We start from the raw sequence: 24546 nt of genomic DNA, 5'->3' as shown, positions 1-24546 counted from the left end.
GATTCTCTCTCTCCCTCCCTCCCTCTCTGTCCCTACCCCTGCTCGCTCGCTCTCTCACAATAAATAAATAAACATTAAAAAAAAACAAATTAAAAAAAAAGAATGTACAGCAATGCTAGATGATGGCCTGTGGACCACACAAGGAGCCACTCCACTCGCTAACCACAGCATCTGTCTAAGGACATGGTTCTTTCACTGTGACAAAGCTCTTCAAAGAAGTTCTGGCAGTGTGCTTGTATTGCTGACCAGTTGGTTCCTCGGAATAAAGACTACATACTAAGTACTTATTCAGGACATCACCGCAAGAGTGATTCTCACAGTCGGAAATCTCTGTGACATGAAATCAAAAAGAACATCTGAGGAACATTCAAGAAAAAGGAAATGTAGGAATCATAAAGGATACTCCCCAACATGAATCCCAAAATAAAGTATGTGAGACAACAGCACTGCTCCAGTTCCTGGACTTCCAGGAATTAAGCAACAGATCCCAGTGTCCAGACAAGATGGCATGAACCATGCTCCATATCCTGCCAGGGCAATGTTCTCAGGTACTTCTGTGGTCCCGGACTTCTAGGCTACTACTGCCCCAGCCTCCTATTCCCAGCTGAGTCTAGCTTTTTACCCAGGTATGTAGAATTCATTTATTCATGTTGTGGCTCATTATACCATGTCATCAGCACCCATGGGGGCTGACCCTGACGTGGTACCACTGTGTCCTTTTCCCCTTGGAAAGCACCTTCCACAGCTTGGCAATCCGGACGGACTACTCATCAAAGACTTCTTTTAAGAAAGGATATCTCCTACACATGGGGTAAAGCAATTTATAATTAAAACACTACATAAGAGCAGAATTTGAAAAATCTAATTTCAAAAACTTTCTAACACTTCACTTTTTACAAAAGCAGCTCTAAAATAATGAGAAATACCTCTAATGTGCCAGGTACTAGTCTAGGGACTTCACATACATAATCTTATTTAATCCTGTAACCCTGAGCCAGGCAACCACTTTAATTTCACAAATAATGAAACTGGAGCACAGAGAGTTCACATACCTGAACTCAGTTTACACAGGTGTGTTCACCTGTCTACTGTAAACAGTAGGGCAAAGAAGCACCATGGAATCCAAGGTCTGTAATTCCAATTCCCTAATTTACTGTTTGTTTGTGTGACCTCAAACGAGTTGTTTAACCTCTCCATGCCTCAGTTTCCTCATCTGTAAAAGGGGGTAATAACAGCACCTATCTCGCATAGAACTATAGTGATAATTATACGAATGAACATAGGTGAAGTGTTTACAACAGTGCCTGGCATGCGAGAAAAGCTTAATAAATGTCAGCTACAACTGCTATTACGCCACCATACAGCACACCCTCGTAGATACCCAAGTTACTAAGACTTCAAATGTAAGACATTTAGATCCAATTACAAATCTTGCTATCTATGGAGTATAGTGTTAGGATGGAGCTCAGTGCTGAACAAGGATCACGCTGACACGTTTTAAGACTTATTTCGTTTTCGAAAGCAGAGAAGGACCACAAACAAAAGACATTATACACATTCATCAACAGATAGCTGGGATCAAAAGTTTAAAGAGCCTCAAGAAGGGACCTTCACAACTAGCTCGCAAGTCCGGTAACCCACATTCCACCAAGTACTCAAGCTACTATCCAAACACAGCAAGTAAATTCAAAACAAGTGTTTCATCAAATCAAATCATTAATCATAATCAAATCATGAAAAACAAAATAAAACAAAAAAAGTGAACGAAAACTTACAGGGAAGGGCTGTATGGATTTTGGGGAAGCTCAGTAACTTAGTGCAAAGCAAGTCAAGACTTAAGGGTGGGCCTGACCTGCACACAAAATGGACACAGGGTGGGAGTGGATGGCCTGGAGGCCTAAACAAGAGAGGGGCTGTGCACATCAGAGATGGCTCGGCAGCCGGAAGCTCGGGTGATAACCTGCCTGGCTCAGAACCGCAGGGTGCTGCCCTGTGGCTGGCCTTCTCTAGTCCTGGCCCTGTGCAAGACGGCAAAGAGACTCAACCAGATCTCTGGCTTCCTTCCAGGGCCAACAGTCTCTGATTCTAATTATGAAAAAGGAAGGAAGGAAAGCAGGTGACACAAATTACTCACGTGTCTTTTCCTTGGTCTTTAAACTGAGAGCCTCCAACTCTCAAATGGGTTATGCTCCAAACACCATGTTCCAAAGGCCATGATTAAGCCTTCAGGTAAGCCTTTAAGTCTACTTGACCCCTAACCAGTATAAACATGTCTTCTCAAAGCTTTCCAAGGGCTATCCACTAGTTCCAGAACAAAGGACAAACTCCTTCATTTCATATTCAGGGATGCCTTAACCTGAGCATAGTCTATGCCATCATCAACATTTTTGTAGGTCCTGATAGCTTGTAAAGTCCCTTCTTATATCTCATGCCACCAAGAGAACCACCCAGTAAGCAATAAGTCATTACCAACTGAACTTTGGAAAGCAACATGGCACATGAAGCCACGCCTCACACCCAGCCTCTCTTGCTGCAAGGCCAGCATCCTGTCTTGTCTACCTTCTGCCCCACAATTGCCCCAGTGGTCGTTCCAAGTTTAGTTCCCACACCCACAGACCCATCCATACACCCCATGTTCTATCCCCAGTGAATCATTTGCTATGCATCCTGCATTTACTGTTTCCAACACCCTTTCCTGGCCATCAACATCTTACTCACCCTTAAATGCTCCACTCAGAAGCCTTTTGCCCAATCACCTTGGCAAAATTCAAACTGCCTCTCCAAAGCATTCTGTACAGACATCCTTCACTGGATGAGTAAGCCTCTGTTTTTTTTTTTTTTTTTAATTTTTTTTCAACGTTTTTTATTTATTTTTGGGACAGAGAGAGACATAGCATGAACGGGGGAGGGGCAGAGAGAGAGGGAGACACAGAATCGGAAACAGGCTCCAGGCTCCGAGCCATCAGCCCAGAGCCTGACGCGGGGCTCGAACTCACGGACCGCGAGATCGTGACCTGGCTGAAGTCGGACGCTTAACCGACTGCGCCACCCAGGCGCCCCAGCCTCTGTTTTAATAAACCGTATTATACACACCACTGTGTCCCTCGGAACACTTATCATGGTTCTGCTACATGGTAAATATTCAATGTGCAGTTGTCCAGTGAAGTGACCTAACACGATTTTTGGCTGTTTTTTTTTTTTTAATGAAAATGAATTCTAAGTTCTAATTCAGGATATTTGGAGCATACCTATGCTCTGTAAGTAACACCAGCCCCACACCCACAAGCTCTAGACAAGAAATGGGGGGAGGAAGCAACTTTTGTGTCAAAATGGAGATAACCAAACCCTCCAAATTTTAAGAATTACTAGGGCAACTGTTAAGCATATGGATTCCTAGGTCCCACCTCAGACCCGTTAATGCATCATATTCATGTAGAAGGGCTTAAGGATCTGATTGATCAAGCAAGTTTTGGTAACACTGGCTTTGACCACTGGGTCTTGATCCTGGATGCATATTAGAACCACCAAAGTACACCTTACCTAAGATAGGGCCAGGGTTAGACCATGCATTCATTACAAGGGCGATATGGCCCCCAAGAGGATAAAAATTAATGGCCGGGTATTTTCAAAGTCTTAGCTACCACAATGGTTTGTGGTCCATAATACATCTGTGGTATTAAAATTTCATGATGGAAGATGCAATTAGAAAAAGTATGTCTAGGAGCACCTGGGTGGCTCAGTCAGTTAACTGTCTAACTTTGGCGCAGGTCATGATCCTGCAGTTCGTGGGTTTGAGCCCCACATCAGGCTCTGTGCTGACAGCTCAGTGCCAACAGCTCAGTGCCTGGAGCCTGCTTCAGATTCTGTGTCTCCCTCTCTCTCTCTGCCCCTCCCCCACTTGTACTCTCTCTCTTTCTCTCTCTCTCTCTCTCAAAAATCAACATTTAAAAAAAAATTTTTAAGTAGGTCTAGGGACGCCTGGTGGCTCAGTCAGTTAAGCATCTAACTCCAACTCGGGTCATGATCTCATACTTTATGGGTTCAAGCCCCGCAGCACGCTCTGTGCTGACAGCTCAGAGCCTGGAGCCTCCTTCAGATTGTGTGTCTCCCTCTCTCTCCACCCCTCCCCCATGCTCGCTCACTCACTCACTCTCTCTCTCTCAAAAATAAAAATAAACATTAAAAAACTAAAAAAGAAAAAAGAAGAAGTATGTGTAAAGAGGCTCCGGGTAAGGGAAGGGCAAGAGGGTGATAAAGAAACTAAAGTTGAGAAACCTTGGATTAAAGTGATGAAAAATGTGAACAGCTCTTGAAATGTGCATAAAGCAAGATTTCCCCTTTGCCCCACATATTTGCCCTATAGTTGCTCTGAATTAAAAATCTGCTGACAGGGGCAAGTCAAACATGACATGGGCTTGAATGTGGGAACATGAGTATATATGGGCACCTTCAGAACAGTGCACCTTATCAAATACAAACTTTTAATATGTTACCCATGGCAATTGTTGACGGTTCTTTATTCTCCTTTTGCAATCTTGAGCCAGGGTGTGGTGGGACATCCCTTCTCATTTCAGGCTGCCTTGGAAGGACCGGTGCTCCCACACCCTAAACCTAAATCAAAATGAGACTCTAGGCTGGAAGACGGTGTGGCCCCTTCAGGTTTAAAATCTTTAAATCCAGATGCATTTCACAAGTGGGCCTCTCCCAAGGCACACGGACTGGCCAGCTGTGGTGATCAGGAGTCCAAAAGAGAGATGGATAGTGTAACCGAGATGAGATACGAAGATCACACCTGAGCAAGCACACCTGTACGCATGTGGGCAGCCTGTCGGTGGGGGTGGGCAGCCCCAGATGGACAGAACAGTCATCACAAGGGAGCAAGGAGAAGGAAGGGAACTGTGAGTAAGCCCGTCCTCTGCCTGAAAAATCCTTCAGGACACTTAGCCTGTAAGTTACTCAAATGGGCAGAAGCCAGCAATAACGAGAGAAGGAAAGTGAAAGAACACAGGCAATAAAACACATCATAAAAATACCGAGAGTAGATCAACAGATTATAAAAATCATAATTTCAGAATAGCTTAAAGACAATCTAGTCTATGGTCCCCAAAGCTGGCCCATCTACTGTGCCCCACTTAACTCAGCAAACCAGTTCTGAGTCTACCACAAAAGCATCAGATTCCTGAACTCCACCCTCGGAGACTCCGAGCCTGCAGTGGGGCTGATGCACACTGTTTTAGAAAGTTCCCCAGGTGATTCTGATGAGCAGCCAAATCCTGGAAGCATGGTTCCCGACCTGATTTTGTAGACAAAGAACCCAGTTCCCTTCCTCTTCCTAAAGGTCTTCCCATCTCCTCACTGACTGCTACTCTATTTCTGAATGCTGACTCAGTACAATGCTGCTGGCTAAAAAAAATTATTTTTTTCTGAAGCCACCATCAACTTTGGAGAATGCCCCTTACCCTGTTTCCATACCTCCAGGGACAGAAAGCACACCTATAACGTTTGTAAGACTCCCCATTTTCCACTCCGATGACTTGTCTGCCATTTCCTAGCATTACTTTTCAAGACAGTGGCGGTAGAAAGAGCTCACTGAACAGCAGAGGCTGAGACAAACATGGCATCCAGGCTCCTGAGCCTGGCAGGACTGGCTGTCTGCCCAAATTAGCAGGCTCCCATAGAAGTACACTTTTAAGGCAAGGCAGCCAAATTTTAGAACCTGCTCACTCTTCAAAGATTTCTTCCTCCGTGCAGACCCGTAACACTCCACATCCCAAGTGCATTCCTCCCCCATCACATAAAGATTTGGAACCTACTGCCATTAATAAGTCTCCCTACAAACCACACAGACCAAATGTCTAAGGAAAATTTCACGTACCTTCTCCACGTATGGTTGCCAGGCAAAAGTGAGTACTTCCCAGGATACTAGAACATGCTCAGTACAGAGTCACCAGAACAGCAAGGCCTAGTGATAAGATTTGGTTCCAACCCATGAAGAGCAGAAAGTGGGTCAGGAGAGAAGATTTGCAGGGAATGTCAAATGGCCTATGAATATCTGCAGGCTTGTCACACGGTCAAACGATTACACTTGCTTGGTGTGGTCCAGGAGCAGGAAACTAAAGGAAGTAAAATGTTCCTCTATATATTAAGCTAAAATGTGACAGGGTCCTCTGGGAGCACAGTGACTCCTCTGTTCAAGCACAGGCCAGAAAACTGCTTTGTGTGGTTTTATGAAGGGAACAGATGAAACAGTGGGTGGTTGATCTAGAAAGTGACTTCTTGACCCTAAGATTCTACAAGCACAATCTTCCTACACATGCTCCTCCTCCCATTCAAAATGTACCAAGGTTCTTAGGTAACAGCCTGTGATATGCACTTTGGCCTATAATTAACTTGCACCAAGTACAGTATTTACAAGGAGCAGCAAAGCAATCTACAGGTTATCTGGGGTCAGAAGACAGCAACCCAAATTCAAGTTGGAACATGATGTCACATGCTCTTGACAATTAGAAAAAAAATTAGGAAGCAATGACCAAGTCGGGTAGCAAAAAAACATAACTACTTTTCTTGCCTACTGGAAGGAGGAAGAAATGGGGGTGGTAAGACAGCATCATCGACTTGGCTTTTTCATGAGGAAACACACGGCGGTATACTAAGTTCTATATGAAAGGGCTCACATCCTTCCTTGGGAGTTATAAAGAACTTTTAAAAATGGAATTCTAATTGATTCTTGTCAGTATTCTACATGCTAATAGAATCTTCTTATTCTATTTTTAAATTAAAAAGTCTGAACTTGGGAGATGCATCCTAGCATCCAATCTATTTCCTCATATTTGTGACAGCTGAGCTGGAAAAGCCAGAGGATGCATCACAGAACAGGGTTTGCTCAAACACTCCTTCTAGAGCATGAAAAGACTCACACCCTAACTGGACTCAGCCTTCCTTACTGATGGGAATGAGTTCACATCTCCCTGGAATACACACGGGGGTTAAATGTCTGCAAGAACAATATGTCACAGAGAATGGATTCTCCATGAAGCCATTCTTCCCTTGCATGATGAAGAAGCACACACTATCAGAACCCAGAATGGAAAAAAATGGAGTGCGAGAGAATTTGGTTACAGTCAATGAGATTTCAACACTTTGCCAGCAACAGGGAGGAGGCCATTTGTCTGATTAATTCGAAGTGAACCACAGTCAGAATGTGAAGGAACTGCTCTGCTGTCCATGCATCTAGCAGGACCTGGCTACTGCCCAGCAACCATACAAGCACTGGAAACCTGTCCTCCCTGGAAACCTCTAGCAAGACATGCTTGCACCGCTCAAAGTCACTTACGAGGACAATGGAAATGCCAACTACATTCCAGACTACAGCAAGACTGATGGAATAAACCTCATCTTATTTTGCCCTGACTTCTTCTTTTCCAAGGGTACACTTGAATTCGTTAGCTTTCTCTGGTTTTTTGCGGGCCTTTATTTTAGTGTTCCTCATCTGTTTGAACACTCAACAGGCAAGTTTTAACCACATTCTTTGGTCTCTCTCTGGCATCTGAGCCTTCACTATTGCTGTATCCTCCCCAACTCCTCTGCAATTTTCCTCCCTCGATTGCTATGTTCTTCTTGTCAAGGATCTGTACTCCTTACTGGCCACCTGACACTTTAACAGTGGATGAGCTGTTCTTACAGGACCTAGAAATATTCAGTCAGGGTAAGAACAAAGAGAAAACGGTATTTCAATTCATGACAAGTGCAGTAATTATATTTCTTTTACAAGTTTACTCCAAAATAATCATTGACAAAAGCCTAAACAATTCTGACTGGCTCCATTCAAAAAGGAAAAAAAAAGGAACGATCTCATACCATGTATTTTTTTTAATTTTCAAAAAAGCCTACCATTAGAAAGCAAAGCATTAACCTTGACATCTATCCAAAGTCAATCTTGCAATGCAGCATTGATAACATGGGCCAGAGTAGTTAACTGAAAAAAAAAGCCTCCTTTCCAGCCGTCTTTAATAGTGAAGCAATCTGCACAGAATCAGAGAAAGGCTACCAAAGGCAAAATAACCTAAAGAGTAGAGACAATGTATTGAGAAGGAAAAAGCAAGGGATGACTTCTCAGATAGTCATCAAGATGGTCCAATATTCTCAGAGAAAATGAGGATACAAAATGGAAATGCACCACCATCGTAAATCACGTGCACCTCAAAATGCAGTGGGAGCTTTCCATGACGGGCGACAACGAAGTCTCCGAGCTGGGTGACTCAGCCTTAAGGCATAAGAAGCACAGTGCCGAAGGCCCAGGATACTTTGAGGGGGCCCCAAAAATGTCTTCTTTTAAGGTCAAAAGGAAAAAATGAGTAACAGTAAATCCAGCTTGAATTTTGTCTAGCACAGTCACAATTTTATGGAGGAAGAGGCCCCATGAAGGCAAAGTGCCTATGCTAGGGCCCAAGAGAGTTGAATTCAGTCCTGTCTGTAGAGAAGAAAGCAGATGCCAGCAAGTTTCTCAGGGTCTAAGGCAGATACATAAGAATCTGCAGGATGTTTAAATCTAATGACATTAACAAAATGATTTTCCATAGTGAAAGCTAGATAGTGGACTCTGAATATTACAATATGTACAAAGTTAAGGAAAAAAAATAATTTTGCTTTCAACTGTTCAAAGAAAGCTTGATGCGAGTGACAGGTTCTTCAGTGGTCTACGGATGACAGAAAATAAGCTCTGACACCAGGAGAAACAAGTCAAGAGATCCTTAAGGAGATCCTTCTACATAATAATAGTGCTGACTTTCTAGTGTGTTGCCTTGTTCTTTTCTCCCCTGGTCATATCTACTTCATTGTAAAATTGTTTTTTTGCCAAAGTGTGATTTTACTATGTGTACACTTCAGTGTCTTCCTCCCACCCCCCTTTTTTTGTATATTACATCATGAATAATTTCCTATGTCCTTAAATGGAGCATCTGGAATTCACCAAGGTATGCGGTAACACCTCTTACACTGTCCTAAACAAAATGGAGAGTCATGGGCAGAAGGATAAAATGGGAAGATTCACAACTGGTTGAACAAAGTCAACTGGCCAGTGGGCTCATTACCTACCTGTTGGAATAACTATGGGCGTATGATCCAGGGCTTCACACTATCAGTGTTTTCCCTAATGAATTTAGTGTGCCTACTATGTGCAAAACCCCACACTACATGCTTTACATACATGGACTCTCCTTACCCTCATAACAAGTTTGTGAGACAAAGATTTTCCCATTTTATACCAAGGAGACAGGATGGTGATGGACGTTCAAAGAGGCTGAGTGATTTGCTCAAGGTCAAAACTAGCTAGCAGCAGAAGTCTCAAGTCCATCTCCAGCTCCTACCTTCTTTCCTTCTTTCCAAATGATGACACTTTTATTCCATTTTCAGGGTTCCTGAAACTAGCCAGTACGAGCTTCAGAAGGAAAAGGATCTCTTTAAAGGCAGTTATCAAAGAGCTAAGGTGCTAATCTAATGACATTACATTTAGCCCTGAGAAATGTCACAATTGGGTCCAAGAAAACTAAAATTCTACACACAATAAATAATGGGGACTTGACCCAAAAGCAGAATGCATGAACAAAACTTGGGTGTGGCCTCAGTGTGAGCCTAAGAGTTATATACCCAAAGGTATACAAACTAACTAAACCAAACTATAAGCTCACTGTTACAATCCAACAGTTACATATGCATCCATACACTTTAGGACTGCGTTCATAAAAAGTATTACGCCCAGGGGCACCTGGGTGGCTCAGTCGGTTGAACGTCCAACTCTTGATTTTGGCTCAGGTCATGATCTCACAGTTTGTGAGTTCGAGCCCCACATCAAAGCTGTCAGCACAGAGCCTGCTTGGGATTCTCTGTCTCCCTTTCTCTCTGCCCCTCCCCTACTCTCTCTCTCTCTCAAAAATGAAAATTAAAAAAAAAAACAAAAGTATTATGCCCAGAATGAGGGAAGTAACAGTTTTTTGCCCTGGCTGGTATATTTTATTTGGGATACCACATTTCAAAAAGTTTTGGTGAAAAATAACATCTCCACAAAAAACATAACCAGGCAAAATAAATGAACTGGAAATTTTTAATTGAATACGAGACTATACAGAAGGGGGTGGTTAGGGTGGATTCAAAGACAGAGAAGACGGTGGCATATATTCCTTCAAGCAGACAGAGCTCCCACTGCCTTCACCCCTCCATTGGACTTTGTATTTCTTTGGTTCCCACAGTGGAGATTTTGGACTCCTTTACAGATACAGGAGCAGATAAGGTACCTTCTCAATCCACAAATAAAAACCTTAGGATTCTGCCAATATCCATTTAGACTTTTCCCCTGGAGCTTACTATATATCCACTCAAGTAAACAGTTAGGCATGTCTGTAAACAGGGCACAGGGACAGAGTTTCCTCAAGTACTTTTCAAGGCCCTGCTGAATGACATCTACCTCCCACTCCTTCCTGCCAGAGGCTAAACCCCAACCCCAGGAAGGGTAAGAAGATAAACGTGACTGGCAACAAAGGGATGTGTCGAGACGTAAACCCGGAAAAGAGACCTGAACATCATTTCTCCAAACTGCCTTTCCCTTAGGAATCCTCAGCATTCTCCCACTTAACTCCCGTTTCTGGCCAGACAGCCCGGTTACCATATGACTCTTAACGGTCTCTCTCTTCCACAGCTTCTCGGCAATTCTTTTTCCTGATCTTGCAGGGCTTTCGCCCCGCCTCTAACTCTTCCTCACGTGGGTCCCTGCAGCCGCTTCTCCAGCCTCTCCACAGGCAGTATCCCCCATGGTGCTGGTGCTGCTGCTGCTGCTGGGTCAGTACCCACCCCACCCCCAACACACACACACACACACACACACACACACACACACACACACACGGCGTCAAACCCCAGACCTATGTGCTGCACCACAGCATTTTGCTGCCCTACGTGAGTTCCCGGGCTCTGTCCTGGATGACTCAGACCTCAAAAGATAAAAACATTTATGAAATGACAAGGAGATTAAGTGAGGATTTAAGTACTCACTGCCATTTCCTAGAAGTGAAAGGAAGTAGATCTGGCAAAACATTTCTACAACGATGATGCCTATCCTACCAGGAAAGATTCGAGAGTATATTCAAAAAAAAAGAAGAAACAACAATTTAGAACGCGTTTTTGACTTACTTCATGCCTTCCCTATCTTTCTCCATGCTCATCACATCACTCATAAACATACACACACACACACACACACACACACACACACACACACACACACGGTCACACAGTTTACTGCTATTCTGTACAAAGGAGATACTGTACCATCTAATCTGCATCTTTCTTTTCTCACAAGACAATGTACCAGGAAAGCCCCTCCATGACAACTAATTAATAAATCTCCACCTCATCTTGTAAGCACTGTACCACAGTCATGGCATGTATGCATCATAATTTATTCAACCATTTTCCCTGACAGGCATTGCTTTTTTACTCCCCCTGTTCATTTTCTTTTTTTTTTTTATTTGTTTTCTTTCACCACCACAAGAATGCATTAATAAAAATCCTTCCGTATATAACTTGAAACACTGGTATTTCTATTTTTAAAACAGAATGCCAGAACTGCTATTGCTGGGCTAGATTCTCGATTTTAAGAGATATTGTTGACACGGCCTCCAAGAGGGCCATTTCACTCCCCTATCCACCACTGCCCTACATCCCAGAGGCAGGTTTGTAAAAGAGAGTTTGTATTAATGCTTGTACATCCACACACTATCTCTGGAAAGATACAAAGTAACAGAAAAGCAGCTTTCTGGTCCCAAGAGAGAAGTACAGGCCTGAGAAACAGGCAAGGGACACCCACTTTTCAGTACACACACTTTTTGTGCTGTCTTTATGTTTTACCATGTCCATATATTACAGATTCAAAATGTAAAATGCTCTTTAAAATAGTAGTGGACATTTCAAAGTAAGTACTGACCTTAAAGTATTGGCCATATATGCAACTAAATGTTGTGAAATTAAAATGCATAGAATTTGGTTTAAACGATCGTTTTTGAATACCTACATTACTCTAGATTTTAAGAACACAAAAATCAAGGCAGCCCCTTCTGCCGAGGAGCCCAAAGTCCAGTAAAGAGAAAGATCTGTGTGCCAGACATCCACAAGGCCAAACGGCAGCCAAGATGTCAGGGTCAAAGGTGCCCCTCTGGAGCCAGGAACTGGCACGCAGGTGACCGTTAGACAATCACAGCCTCTGGTATACAGGTGACTTTTTTCTTCTGCCTCTTTAAACATTTCTGTATTTGTCGAGGTTTTCAAAGGGGCATCAATATCACTTTTGCAGTCAGGGTCAAAAAAAAAAAAAAAAAGGACTCCCCCAAAACATCAATTGCCAGTATCAAAAATATCAACCCAAATGAATTTTTTTAGCTTAAGAGTTGAAGCAGTAATTAAAATCCTGGCTATCTTCTTTTGTCCTAACTCTATTAATACGAAACTAATGTGCTATAATGTTTTTAAAGGGGAATACAGCTGGATATTTGGAGGGTGTTCAGACTACTTCAGATTGTCTGGCATGTAAAAAAGCATTCACAAGAAGTAGTGGAGGAACCAGAAAGAGGGGGTTCCATTATGTCCCTTATCCTTCCCTCTAGTGCTCATGAGGTTACCTGCAAAGAAATATTTAGTTTACAAAGTATCCTAGAAAATATTTAAAATCTTGAAAATATTTACAAATCTTATCCTCGGGAATGAGGAACTTTAATATGCTATTTATAAATTATGCTGTAATGAAGTGATATTCAAAAGCAATAACTACAAGTTTAGCATTATTTTGATTCTGGTAACTCAAAATGAACACAAAAAGGCTTTTCACAGATTTCTATTGTCACGAGGCGCTTAAAATTTCCATCTCAGTGATTTCTCTTTCCCCATGTGTTTCTTTTTATAAGATTCAAGGGCCTGTAGGGAGAGATTATCATGGGGATCAATTCCTAAAATACATCTATATGTTTTGTCAGGTAACAAACACACAAGTATTACCGTATAATAAGAACATAGACTTAACATCTACTTTATAGTCCAAAGCTAAATTATGCCGAATAGAATTACCAAGCCAAGAATGAGGAAACATACCAAACAAGAAAAAATGTGTGCCCTTTGGTACCATGCTCACCATAATTTGTATGCTAAAAATATCTAATAGCCCAGCGTCAAAGGCATTGAAGATTAAAGCCTCTTTTACTTTAAAACTGCTTCGAAACTAGAATTACATCAGACACACCTTCCTGCGTTTGCCAAAAGAGCTCACGTTATAAAAGCAGAACTTTCAATTAAAATCTTAAATGATTAGCAAGAGAAGAATGCAGAGTTGTTCCACTTCAAAAGTTACAAAGGGGAGATGAAAACGAAAAGCAGCAACATGCTTGGGTACTCGTTAAACCTGCTTATATCCTGGATACAGGAAGCGTTTTGTTTTGATAGCACCATGGGCCAAAACCAAGGCATTATTGTTCAGTGCTAGCATTAAAAACAAATAAAAATAAAACATTTTGTGAAAACTGGCCTGCCTGTCTTCCAGGAAGATCAAGATCTTATTGGCCAAGATGAAACCTTCTATGGGGACCACTGTGCACAGTGAACCTGTCTTCATGTGCCTGTGGACACAGGGGAAAGAGAACTCAACCTAGGTTTGTCCACTGAAAACTGATGCCCTAATTTCCCTAGAGGTGCTACAAGCAGAGGCCAACTTTATATTCTGGAGAGTCCCTGGGCCCTAGCAGGCCAGCTCCATAGACAACTGTCACTACATTTCAGTGACCCGAGGGGAAAGAATGAGGCCTGAGCTGGCCTCAGATGCAGCTCCTGAAGACACTCCCTCAACTGTGTGTGTGTGTGTGTGTGTGTGTGTGTGTGTGCGCGCGCGCGCACGTATGTGCAAGCGTGCTGTCTGGCAATCATGCTGATATTCAGCCACACGCAAATCATTCTTTAAAATCATCACTTAGCCTGGCTCAGTCAATAAGGCATGCGACTCTTAATCTTGGGAGTTGAACATTCAAGCCTCATGTTGAATGTCAAGATTACTTAAAAATAAAATCTTTAAAATAACAAAAACAAAAAAACAAAAAAAAACATCACTTAGGGAACCCATCTTCCAGTGGTTCCTAGAGTTTCCAGAGCTCAGAGGCCCACAATGACAATAATGTGGATCTCAAAGGCAATTTCAGTATTTCAAAGGCCAACAGAAATTGTACATTCATCTCCAAAAGACTAACTAAGGCCTAGCTAGCATGTCTTTAGAAATAGGAAAATTTAACTGTCAACACACTTAACAAACACAGTGTATCTGGAAGCAAAATCTTTAAAGCCATGCTAAAAATGTAGGGGATAAATGGCACACACTGCAAGCAGGCAGCACTGTTCAAGCGTCTGCGCACTTGCCTGCTCGGAGCTACCCCAGGGACTCACAGCTGAGCAGTCCAACAGACGCTGGCAGTGCTTCACCGTCACCCCTCCTGTTCACACAGAGCTATGATACTTTCCAGACCAGCCCATGACCTTATTCTTATTTAAGAACCTAGTTCTTAGGACACCCGGATGGCCCAGTCAGTTGAGCGCCTGACTCTTGATTTTGGCTCAGGTCACGATCTCATGGTTCATGAGATCGAGCCCTGCATTGGGCTCCATGTTGAGCATGGAGCCGGCTTGGGATTCTTTCCCTCCCTCTCCCTCTGCCCCTCTCCTCCACTCACCAGCTCTCTGTTAAAAAAAGAAAAATATGTAAGAATCTAGTTCTTAGCCTGTCCCAAACTTCACATGTGCCTTTAAAAGATTTGCAAATGCAGCTTGATGGTCCAAGCTATGTGTACGTGGCCTGAGGACAGTGTTTTGAAATTTGAGGAAAACCCACAAAGTGATTAATCTGAAGGGCAAAACATGCATTTGGATGTGAAATGCCTAAATCTCATTACCCATAATCACAACTCACACAGTTTATTCACAGGTTTTAAAATCTAAGAAAATAAATACAAAATTTTACTGAATCAACACATACACACAAAAAAAACAAAAAACTACCCATTACTTTAACCAGCTAACTCAAGCTGAACCCTGTAAGAAAATGAATTGGAGGCAGAGAATACAGAAAGATGAGAAAAAAAGGTGGGGGGCAAGGAAAGAAAATTCCATGAACAAGCAAAAGAGGAAGTATGAATCAAGAAAGAGACTAAGAGAAAATAAGTCAAAGATGGACTCTCTAGAATAGTGAAAAGAAGGAGGGATGCGCGAGTTTCAGAAGAAGCTAGCACATTTTTAACACAATCTGCAGTTCACTTGAGCCACAGGCTTCAGATTACTATCAACCTCCTATTAGCTCCTACTGAAAAACTAATTAGCTAGTTAGCTCTTTATCTTTAAAACCTCCATCCTACAAACTGAACAAAATGACCAGGAAGGTAAGGCGTTACCAAGACTCTGGGATCCAATTCACACACACCTCCCACCCACCTCCTTCCTGTCACAGTCCTAGGAATGTCCAGGGGTTCATAGAGTGGAGGACACAAACAGGCAGCCCATACAGATAAGTCCAGTCTATACCTGATCAACAGTGCATTTTTGAAACTGTTAAACAAGATGTCAATGCTCAAAAACAAGGAGACTTCACATAAAAATTCTGATTTCCTGGGGAAAAAAAATGCAAGCAAGTAAGCATTGAGGGAAGCAGTTAACAGCAGGCCCACATCCTAATGTGACAAGGCTGGGATGCAATGGTGAGAGCTGTCCTTCTCAGATGGGGCACATGCTCTCTTCTGCCACAGGTCTGTCCTCAGCCTGCAGTTCCCACATGCCTCTGTCACAGGCGTCCGGACTAGTGGTTCCCAATGGAGGGGACGCTTCCAACAACAAGCCTAGCAGCTCCTACTGACCTCCACACCCACTGCACATCACCGTCCTCTCCCAGGTCCCACCCTGGAAGACTGACCTCACCCAGAGCTGCTTCCTTTCCCCAGACCTGCTTCCTTTCACCTATCTTCAACTCCAATGGCCACGACCTCTCCCATGGCTTCATTCCTACAATTTTCTCTCTGACCATCCAACCCTTGCTAAAAAATTCCCTTCTTTCTCTGCCTACACAGCACCCCAAATACCTTTTCCATCAGACACCTCAGCGGCCTCAATCCCTCTTCCGTAGGTACAACAGACACCTACAATCTACCTTTCCCTATCCTGGGCTGGTATAGTTGAGCACTCTGGAGGACAAAAGAACACACACCATGAAGGCTGCTGGCACCCCTAGAAATTCAAACAACCCCAGGAACGTCTGCTAGCCCCTTCTCAAGCTTCACCACCCAGAGACACCCCCTGTTCAACCCCCCACTTCTCTCCCCCAGCAACTGCCCTATCTTGTCCTTCCCTGAAGAAACTAAAGCCACCAGGCTTCATCTTCCATTTACCCACATGCATCCTTTCCTTCATTCCTCAAATTCTATAGGGAAAAAACCCAGTCATGCACGCTGAAAATTAAATTGTTACCCTTGACCCCTGCAACCACCACTCTCCTTTTCCAGTTCAGTCAGTCACCAAGTCCTGGCCCTGTTTGCCTCAGAAATATTCTCCCTGTCTCCGGTCTTGCTCCCCCTCAAATCCATCCACAAGCTGCTACCAGGCTGAGCATTCTGAACCCGTGTCTGACCAGACACTCCTGGGTTTAAACTCTGTGATGACAAATCAAAGGCCAAGCTCCCGAACCTGGCATTCGCAACCACCTGGGATGGGCCTTCTACCTGTCCCTTGACCCCCGTACCCCCATACCTCCAACAACACCTGACTGCATCGTGCCCCCTGCCCTCCACCACCAGAAAACCTCTGCCACCAGCTCCACAACCCAGGCTTCGTCACAATCGGCCTGGGTGGCTGACGCCATCACTAAACTCTGACACCTAAAGGTAGAGACTGGCACTCCCTTCTGCATCTCGGGCGCCTAACAAGGCAGTGGGCCTTCTATGCCTGTTGGCTGCATGAAGATCTCAAGGCTGCTGCTACCTGACTGGATCTGCCAAAGTAGCATGTCGCACAAAAAAAATCAGCCTTTGGAGTCTAGCAGACTTGGGCTTAACCCCAGCCAGGTTGTTTTCCATGTGAGTGACCTGAGGCATGGGCCTGGCCTCAGTTTTCACACCTGTAAAATAGGACTTTTGAAAACCCTCCCTGACAACGCCAACCCAAAGTGCCTAGTTGTGCATCTGGAAATACTGTGGGCAGTCAGTCAGGAGCTGCTATTTGCACTTTCAAAAGTGTAACTGAGGTTTCATTCCACTCTCCAGCGTGTGCAGTGTGTGGGCAGCCCCGGCCCACAGCCTCAGAAACACTTCCTGCCTTTTGGCCATTTTGCTCCTCATTAACGCCTCCGCTCATAGGCCAGGGAGAGAGGATGGTCCTTCTGTCAACAGGACTAATGATGTGTTATCTTTCTGTGCTACTGTTGACCCTCTGCCAAAGGGACATGCTGACTCAGCCCACACCACCACCCTCCTCGAAGGTGGACACACAGACGTGTGACACACCTCACCGGGCTGGCGCCGCAGGAGCCTCGTGGCACGCCAGGCTCAGACGGAACGAGGTGAGGCTGTGCTGCTGGAATCATGAGCCCCTCAGAATAACTCCCAACACTAAGGCGCTACAAAGGAGTGGCTGGACACATGAGAAATGTCTAAGGAGCTACATACCTAAACTACACCTGAAAAAAGTTTCTTTTTCGATGCAACAGACTTTTTTTGAGCATTTCTTTTAACGAAGGCGCTGCATTCTCAAATGTCTGAGACAGAGATGCATAAAATAAGTCGCTGATGACAAACTGAGGGAAACAAACAAACGCACAACTAAGCCTGATCTTGACAGACGGCATGAGAGAAGCGAGCTGTGAATGGGTCAGGGGAGCACAGACACAGACATGACTGTAGAACTGGGAGGACTTCACGGAAGTGGCAGCATCTGCACTGAAGAAGAGCATTTCAAGTGGAACACCAACAAAGACATGGGGATCTGGGACTCTGTCACAGAAATTTAACATTAAAAACCACATTAGAAAGTACAAGAGGGGAGCTAGGTGGCTCAGTCAGTTGAGCGTCCGACTCTTGATCTCGGCTCAGGTCACGATCTCACAGTTCATGGGACCGAGCCCCGCGTTGGGCTCTGCGCTGACAGCACACAGCCTGCTTAGGATTCTCTCTCTCCTTCTCTCTCTGCCCCTCCCCTGCTATCTCTCTCTCTCTCACAAAATAAATAAACTTAAAAAAAAAAGTACTAGGAAGTACTTAGAACATACATTAGAATTCAACAATTTAGAAAACAAGCAGATTTGGCAATTTCATCTGTATAATATTTATGTTTTCCTCTCACAAAATTTCACACATAGAATGAAATCTAGGGACAATGTCTGCATGTACAAGCTTTTTTGTTTTTCTTTTAAGAATACTTTGCAACAGAAGTCACTCCTTCTAGACTCTTCCTGAGCAGATGGTCCCTATGTTTTTGGCAGAGGACATGGAGTTAAACCAGAGAGAGACGTAACAACTACCCACTGATGGGAAACAAGGGCGTCTGCCACAGTCAGCCAGGCTCACACTGTCTGTCCTCCCTGCCCTCCTCTTGCAGCAGGCACTTGAACCCCACAGCCAGTCCCAAGTCCCTTATTCCTATCCCTTGCCTACCTGCTTCCCACTTAGAAAACTAGGGTTGGGCCCGTGGCTCCGTGTACGCCTCTCCTTGAGACGCCACCCCCATGAGGGGCTGCAGCAGGAGAGGGAGGCTAGCACACCACCCAGAAGTCACACCAGTGCCCAGCGCCACCAACCTGCCAAGCCCACCCCCGAACCACCGTCCTTCAGGCTTCCTCCTACGTGAGATGGCTAGATGCCTATTCGAGGCATTTTCGGTTGCAAAGCTTGTGACGTGCAGGCAGAGTATTCCAAATACACCCCTCTGTTTCTCCAGGGCTGAACCCTCTGTAAGGAGAAACCACCAGGGATCTGAAACCACAGAAGTTCCCTGACACTGCTCTCGAGCCAGGTTTACTTTGGGCCTAAACCTGAAAAATGAAATAAAACATTTAGAATATATAAATGTTTAAAACTATATAAACTACACCTCATCAGCAATAACCATCTAGTATATTTACCTGACAAAAAAATATCTTTACTCCGGTTTCCTTTTTAAATAGTAAGTTACTACAGAGAGGTGGGGATGGGGAAGGTGGAAGAGTAGGGGTTGGATTAGCTTCTCTCTTCTCGTGGCCTCTACAGAACTCAGCAAATCGCTAGTTATCAGAGATGCAGGGCATAACCCACCCACCCCCCGCCACTCTTCTTGCCATTGAGAATCAGGTTATGAGGTTATGAGAACCAAGGTGGGTAATTAGCCGTGGCATACTATGAGCTAAGGTGAGTCTATTGTAAAGTGCATGTTTTCTATTAACTCAATCTTATTGGCAACCATTTGTTGCAGTACTGGAATATGTATAGCTCCAATAAGTACATTGGAACCTCTTTTTAATGTTTATTTACAGAGAGAGAGAGAGAGAGAGAGAGAGAGAGAGGGAGAATGTGAGCAGGGGAGGGTCAGAGAGAGGGAGAGAGAGAGAGAATGCCAAGCAGGCTCCATGTTGTCAGCACAGAGTATGACTCAGAGCTTGAACCCCTGAACCGTGAGCTCATGAGCTGAGCCACAGTCAAGAGTTGGATGCTTAACCAACTGAACCACCCAGGTGCCCCAAGAGACTCTTGATAATACTAATCTTTACAGTCAAGACCAATAACTGCCTTATAACCTAATCACTTGATATCATTCTTTCAAAACAGAGACAAATGGCATAACAGGTGAATAATTATGAGCAGCATTATAATGAGGGCACTGCTGTGATAAAACCAGTGCTCATTATGTTCAGTGAGACCTATTGTTTTTCCAAACGGATGTGCTTTTACTTCAAGAGTTTGTAAGGATACAGCTACAAGTTACTTCCTGAAGGGAAGAAACCCAGCACCAAAGAATGGGTGCCTCTAACCTTCTTTTAAAGATTATGCTTGAATGAGCACATTACTATTTGGTGACCTAATTCTTAAAGTGATATTTCAGCTCAGTGCTCTTTTTCTTTTCTTTTTAATTTTTTTATGTTTTTATTTTATTTTTGAGAGAGAGAGAGACAGAGTGTGAGTGGGGGAGGGGCAAAGAGAGAGGGAGACACAGAATCTGAAGCAGGCTCCAGGCTCTGAGCTGCCAGCACAGAGCCCGACATGGGGCTTGAACTCACAGACTGTGAGATCATGACCTGAGCTGAAGTCAGACGCTTAACAGACTGAGCCACCCAGGCACCCCATTGGTGCTCTTTTTCTTAACAAGGCAAAAATAACCGAGGTGACATGGGTATCTGTCTCTGTTCCCTTTCACAGAACAGACACAATTCCTGACCCATCAGGTGGCTTTTGGTGTAGACAACATGGTCGCCCCATATTTAGCCTGAAGGAAGGAAGACACAGTGGTTAGGAATAAGGGCTCTTGAACCAGACTGCATCGGCTGGACCCCTAGCTCTTCTGCTTCCTAGCTGTGTGACCTTAGCAACCTAATTCATCTGTGTCCCAGTGTCATCAATGGCAAAATAAAGCTATTTATGTAAAATGAAGTCATGGTTGTAGAAAGGATTAAATGAGTTACTCACAGGAAGTATTTAGAACAATTCAAAGCACGCTGCTCAAAAACAGTGTGCTGTCTTTCTTATAATTATCATTACCCAGACTTCCTCTCCTAAGTTCTAGGTCTCATAAAAACTTCTGACATGTCCCAAGTCAAGTACTTCCTATGCTGCTATATTCCTTTTCCCAGTCCACCGTAAACAGCTCTGTCATTCCCTAGTTGACAAAACCAAAACCCTGCATCCAATACATCAGCAGGTCTTCCTGACTTTACCCCCAAGATATAACTCATTACTCACTGCTACCACCCTAGCCCAAATCACCAACAGCTCTTCTACAGAACTTTTCAATAAAAGGCTTCCTCTCCAGGTCTCCCTGCTTCTCTGAACTCTTCCTCCCTGTCTCTCACCAGCTGGCAGAGGGAACTTTCTAAACCCTAAGTCAGCTATCCTGCGGGTTTGTGATCTGCCATACTTCAAGTGACCAAACAAATAAATAAATAAAAACAAAAACAAAAACAAAACAACAATCCAACCTCCCCACCAGGGTCTCCATACCCTTACATACATGAACCCCACCAACATCTTCACTTCTCTTCCCTGTCATACTGTGTTCCAGCCTCACTGGCCTTCTTTCTGCCTACAAAATTGCCAAACTCATCGCCAAGTCTTTGCAAGGACTTCTGGCATATTCACACAGCTACCTTCCTGCATCAATCAATACAAATGCTGCCTCCATGGAGAGGCATTCTCCCTATCGCTCCCTACTGCATTTCTCTGTTTTATTTTGTTTTTTCATTATTTTTTATACGATTTATTGTCAAGTTAGCTAACATACAGTGTAGTCTTGGCCTCAGGAGTATTCCTATTCATCACTTACATACAACACACAGTGCTCATCCCAACAAGTGACCTCCTCAATGCCCATCACCCATTTTCCCCCCGCCCCCATCCCCCCACTCAACACTCTGCCAGCAACCCTCAGTTTGTGATCTGTATTTAACAATCTCTTGTGCTTTGCCTCCCTCTCTCTTTGTAACTTATTTGCCCTTCCCTTCCCCTATGGTCTTCTGTTAAGTTGCTCAAATTCCACATGAGTGAAAACATATGATACCTTTCTCTGACTGACTTATTTCACTTAGCATAATACCCTCCAGTTCCACCCACATTGCTGCAAATGGCAAAATTTCATTATTTTTCATCACCAAGTAGAATTCCATTGTGTGTGTGTGTCTGTATATATATATATATATGTATATATATATATATACACACACACATACATACACACCACATCATCTCAATCCATTCATCAGTTCACGGGCATTTGGGCTTTCCACAATTTGGCACAATTGTTCATTAGCGCTGCTGTAAACATTGGGGTGCATGTGCCCCTTCTAATCAGTACTACTATATCCTTTGGATAAATTCCTAGCAGTGCTATTGATGGATCACAGGGTAGTTCTATTTTTAAATTTTTGAGGAAACTCCATACTGTTTTCCAGAGTAGCTGCACCAGTTTGCATTCCCACCAGCAGTGCAAGAGGATGCCCCTTTTTCCACATCCTCACCAGCATCTGTAGTTTCCTGATTTGTTCATTTTAGCCACTCTGACCAGTGTGAGGCGGTGTCTCAGTGTGGTTTTGATTTATATTTCCCTGGTGATGAGTAACATTGAGAATCTTTTCATGTGTCTGTTGACCATCTGGATGTCTTCTTTGGAAAAGTGTCTATTCATTTCTTCACTGGATTATATGTTTTTCAAGGGCTGAGTTTGGTAAATTCTTTATTATCTTTTTGACACTAACCCTTTATCTGATATGTCATTTGCAAATATCTTCTCCCATTCTGTTGGTTGCCTTTTAGTTTTGCTGATTGTGTCCTTAGCTGTGCAGAAGCTTTTTATCTTGATGAGGTCCCAATAGTTCATTTTTGCTTTTATTTCCCTTGCCTTCAGAGACATATCAAGTAAGAAGTTGCTGCGGCTGAGGTCAAAGAAGTTGCTGTCTGTTTTCTCCTCTAGGGTTTTGATGGTTTCCTGTCTCACATTCAGGTCCTTCATCCATTTTGAGTTTATCTTTGTGTATGGTGTAAGAAAGTGGTCCAGTTTCATTCTTCTGCATGTTGCTGTCCAGTTCTCCCAGCACCATTTGCTAAAGTGACTGTTTTTTTCCACTGGATACTCTTTCCTGCTTTGTCAAAGGTAAGTTGGTCATACATTTGTGGGTCCATTTCTGGGTTCTCTATCCTATTCCATTGTTCTATATGTTTGGTTTTGTGCCAATACCATACTGACTGGATGATTACAGCTTTGTAATACAGGCTAAAGTCCGGGACTGTGATGCCTCCAGCTTTAGTTTTCTTTTTCAACATTACTTTGGCTATTCAGGGTTCCATACAAATTTTAGAATTGTTTGTTCTAGCTCTGTGAAGAATGCTGGTGCCATTTTGATTGGGATTGCATTGAATGTGTAGATTGCTTTGGGTAGTATCGACATTTTAACAATTTGTTCTTCCAATCCACGAGCATGGAATGTTTTTCCATTTCGTTGTGTCTTCTTCAATTTCTCTCATAAGCTTTCTATAGTTTTCAGCATACAGATCTTTCACCTCTTCAGTTAGGTTTATTCCTAGGTATTTTATGGTTCTTGGTGCAATTGTAAATGGGACCAATTTCTTGATTTCTCTTTCTGTTGCTTCATTGTTGATGTATAGAAATGCAACCGGTTTCTGTACATTGATTCTCTATCCTCCAACTTTGCTGAATTCATGTATCACTTCTAGCAGTGTTTTGGTGGAGTCCGGCTTTTCCATGTAGAGTATGTTATCTGCAAAAAGTGAAAGTCTGACTTCTTCTTTGCCAATTTGGATGCCTTTTATTTTTCACTTTGTTGTCGGAATGCTGAGGCTAGGACTTCTCCCTGTTTTGTTTTCATTACAGTTTTTATCACTATCTGAAATTCTTATGTGCTTTTCCATTTACTGGCTGTCTCCCTTACCTGGAATGAAAACTTGTAAGAATAAGGCAAGATAGTTATCTTGCTAGATAGAACAATGCCTGAAGCAGAGTCAACACTCAATTAACTCTGTGCAGTGAACAGGGGAAGGAGGGAGAGTGGGTTGAGATCCAGCAGAGATCTATCCCCAGTGCCCATTCCTGAATGTACCTGCCTGGGCAGCCGGATACCAATACCTGGTCAGAAGCCCGCTTTGCAGGACAGTGGAAAGCTGTCACCTCTGATCCCAGTACACTCCTTGAAAGCCACCTCAGTCTGATATTAACCCATCCAGAGAACCCATATCCTCAATCATCAGTCCCCAAACTAAGTTTGCCTAAATACGGCCTCTCGGGTACTCAAATCAACCCAAAGTAAAGTTTCAAACAACCACCTATGGACTGCTTCAGTTCATTTAATAAAAAGACAAAAAAGTCCCAGCTATGTTGCCCATTTTACTTCACTTCTAAAAGCTGGGAAAATGCAACTGACATGGGGGAAAATCTCAGTGTTCAAAGGTTGTCTGTGCCTGTGTGGGGGTGGGGATGTGGGGGGAGGGTGTGGGTATGTGTAGGGAGGTGTGGGGGTATGTGTGGGTATGGGGGGGGTGAGGGAGTGTCAGGGGGAGGATGTAAGTATGTGGAGTGGGAGTGAGTTTGGGGGGAGGGGGAGTGCTGTTTAAACCAGAAAAAATCTGCTGATCTTTTTCCCTTAACTGGTTCTGAGAATCAACAACTGACCACAAGAGAGTATTTGGAACAGCTTCACCTTATCATCCAATCCTTGATTATAATTATTAAGCCCACACTTGTGGTTCTGCTAAACCTCACTAAGCAACCTCATGGGGTATTTGCACAACTGTGGGACCA

The 24546-nt window shown here is 43.6% G+C and overlaps 1 protein-coding gene across 3 annotated transcripts in view; it reads right to left on the bottom strand.

The window, feature by feature from the left end:
* LRRC1 (leucine rich repeat containing 1) overlaps positions 1–24546 on the bottom strand; it is a 133924-nt gene that overhangs the window by 96978 nt on the left and 12400 nt on the right. Inside the window, exon 1 of one of the 3 annotated variants that reach the window (XM_060615769.3) lies at positions 10658–10676. The exons of the other annotated variants lie outside the window; for them this stretch is intronic. Coding sequence (XP_060471752.1) covers positions 10658–10660 — 3 coding nt within the window. The 5' untranslated portion in view covers positions 10661–10676. Of the gene's footprint in view, positions 1–10657; positions 10677–24546 lie in introns of those variants that run through there. 3 annotated transcript variants of the gene reach the window in all.

This window comes from Panthera onca, chromosome B2 (assembly GCF_046562875.1).
Source record: "Panthera onca isolate mPanOnc1 chromosome B2, mPanOnc1 haplotype 2, whole genome shotgun sequence".
Lineage (NCBI taxonomy): Eukaryota > Metazoa > Chordata > Mammalia > Carnivora > Felidae > Panthera > Panthera onca.
This window is presented reverse-complemented; position numbering and strand designations above follow the sequence as displayed.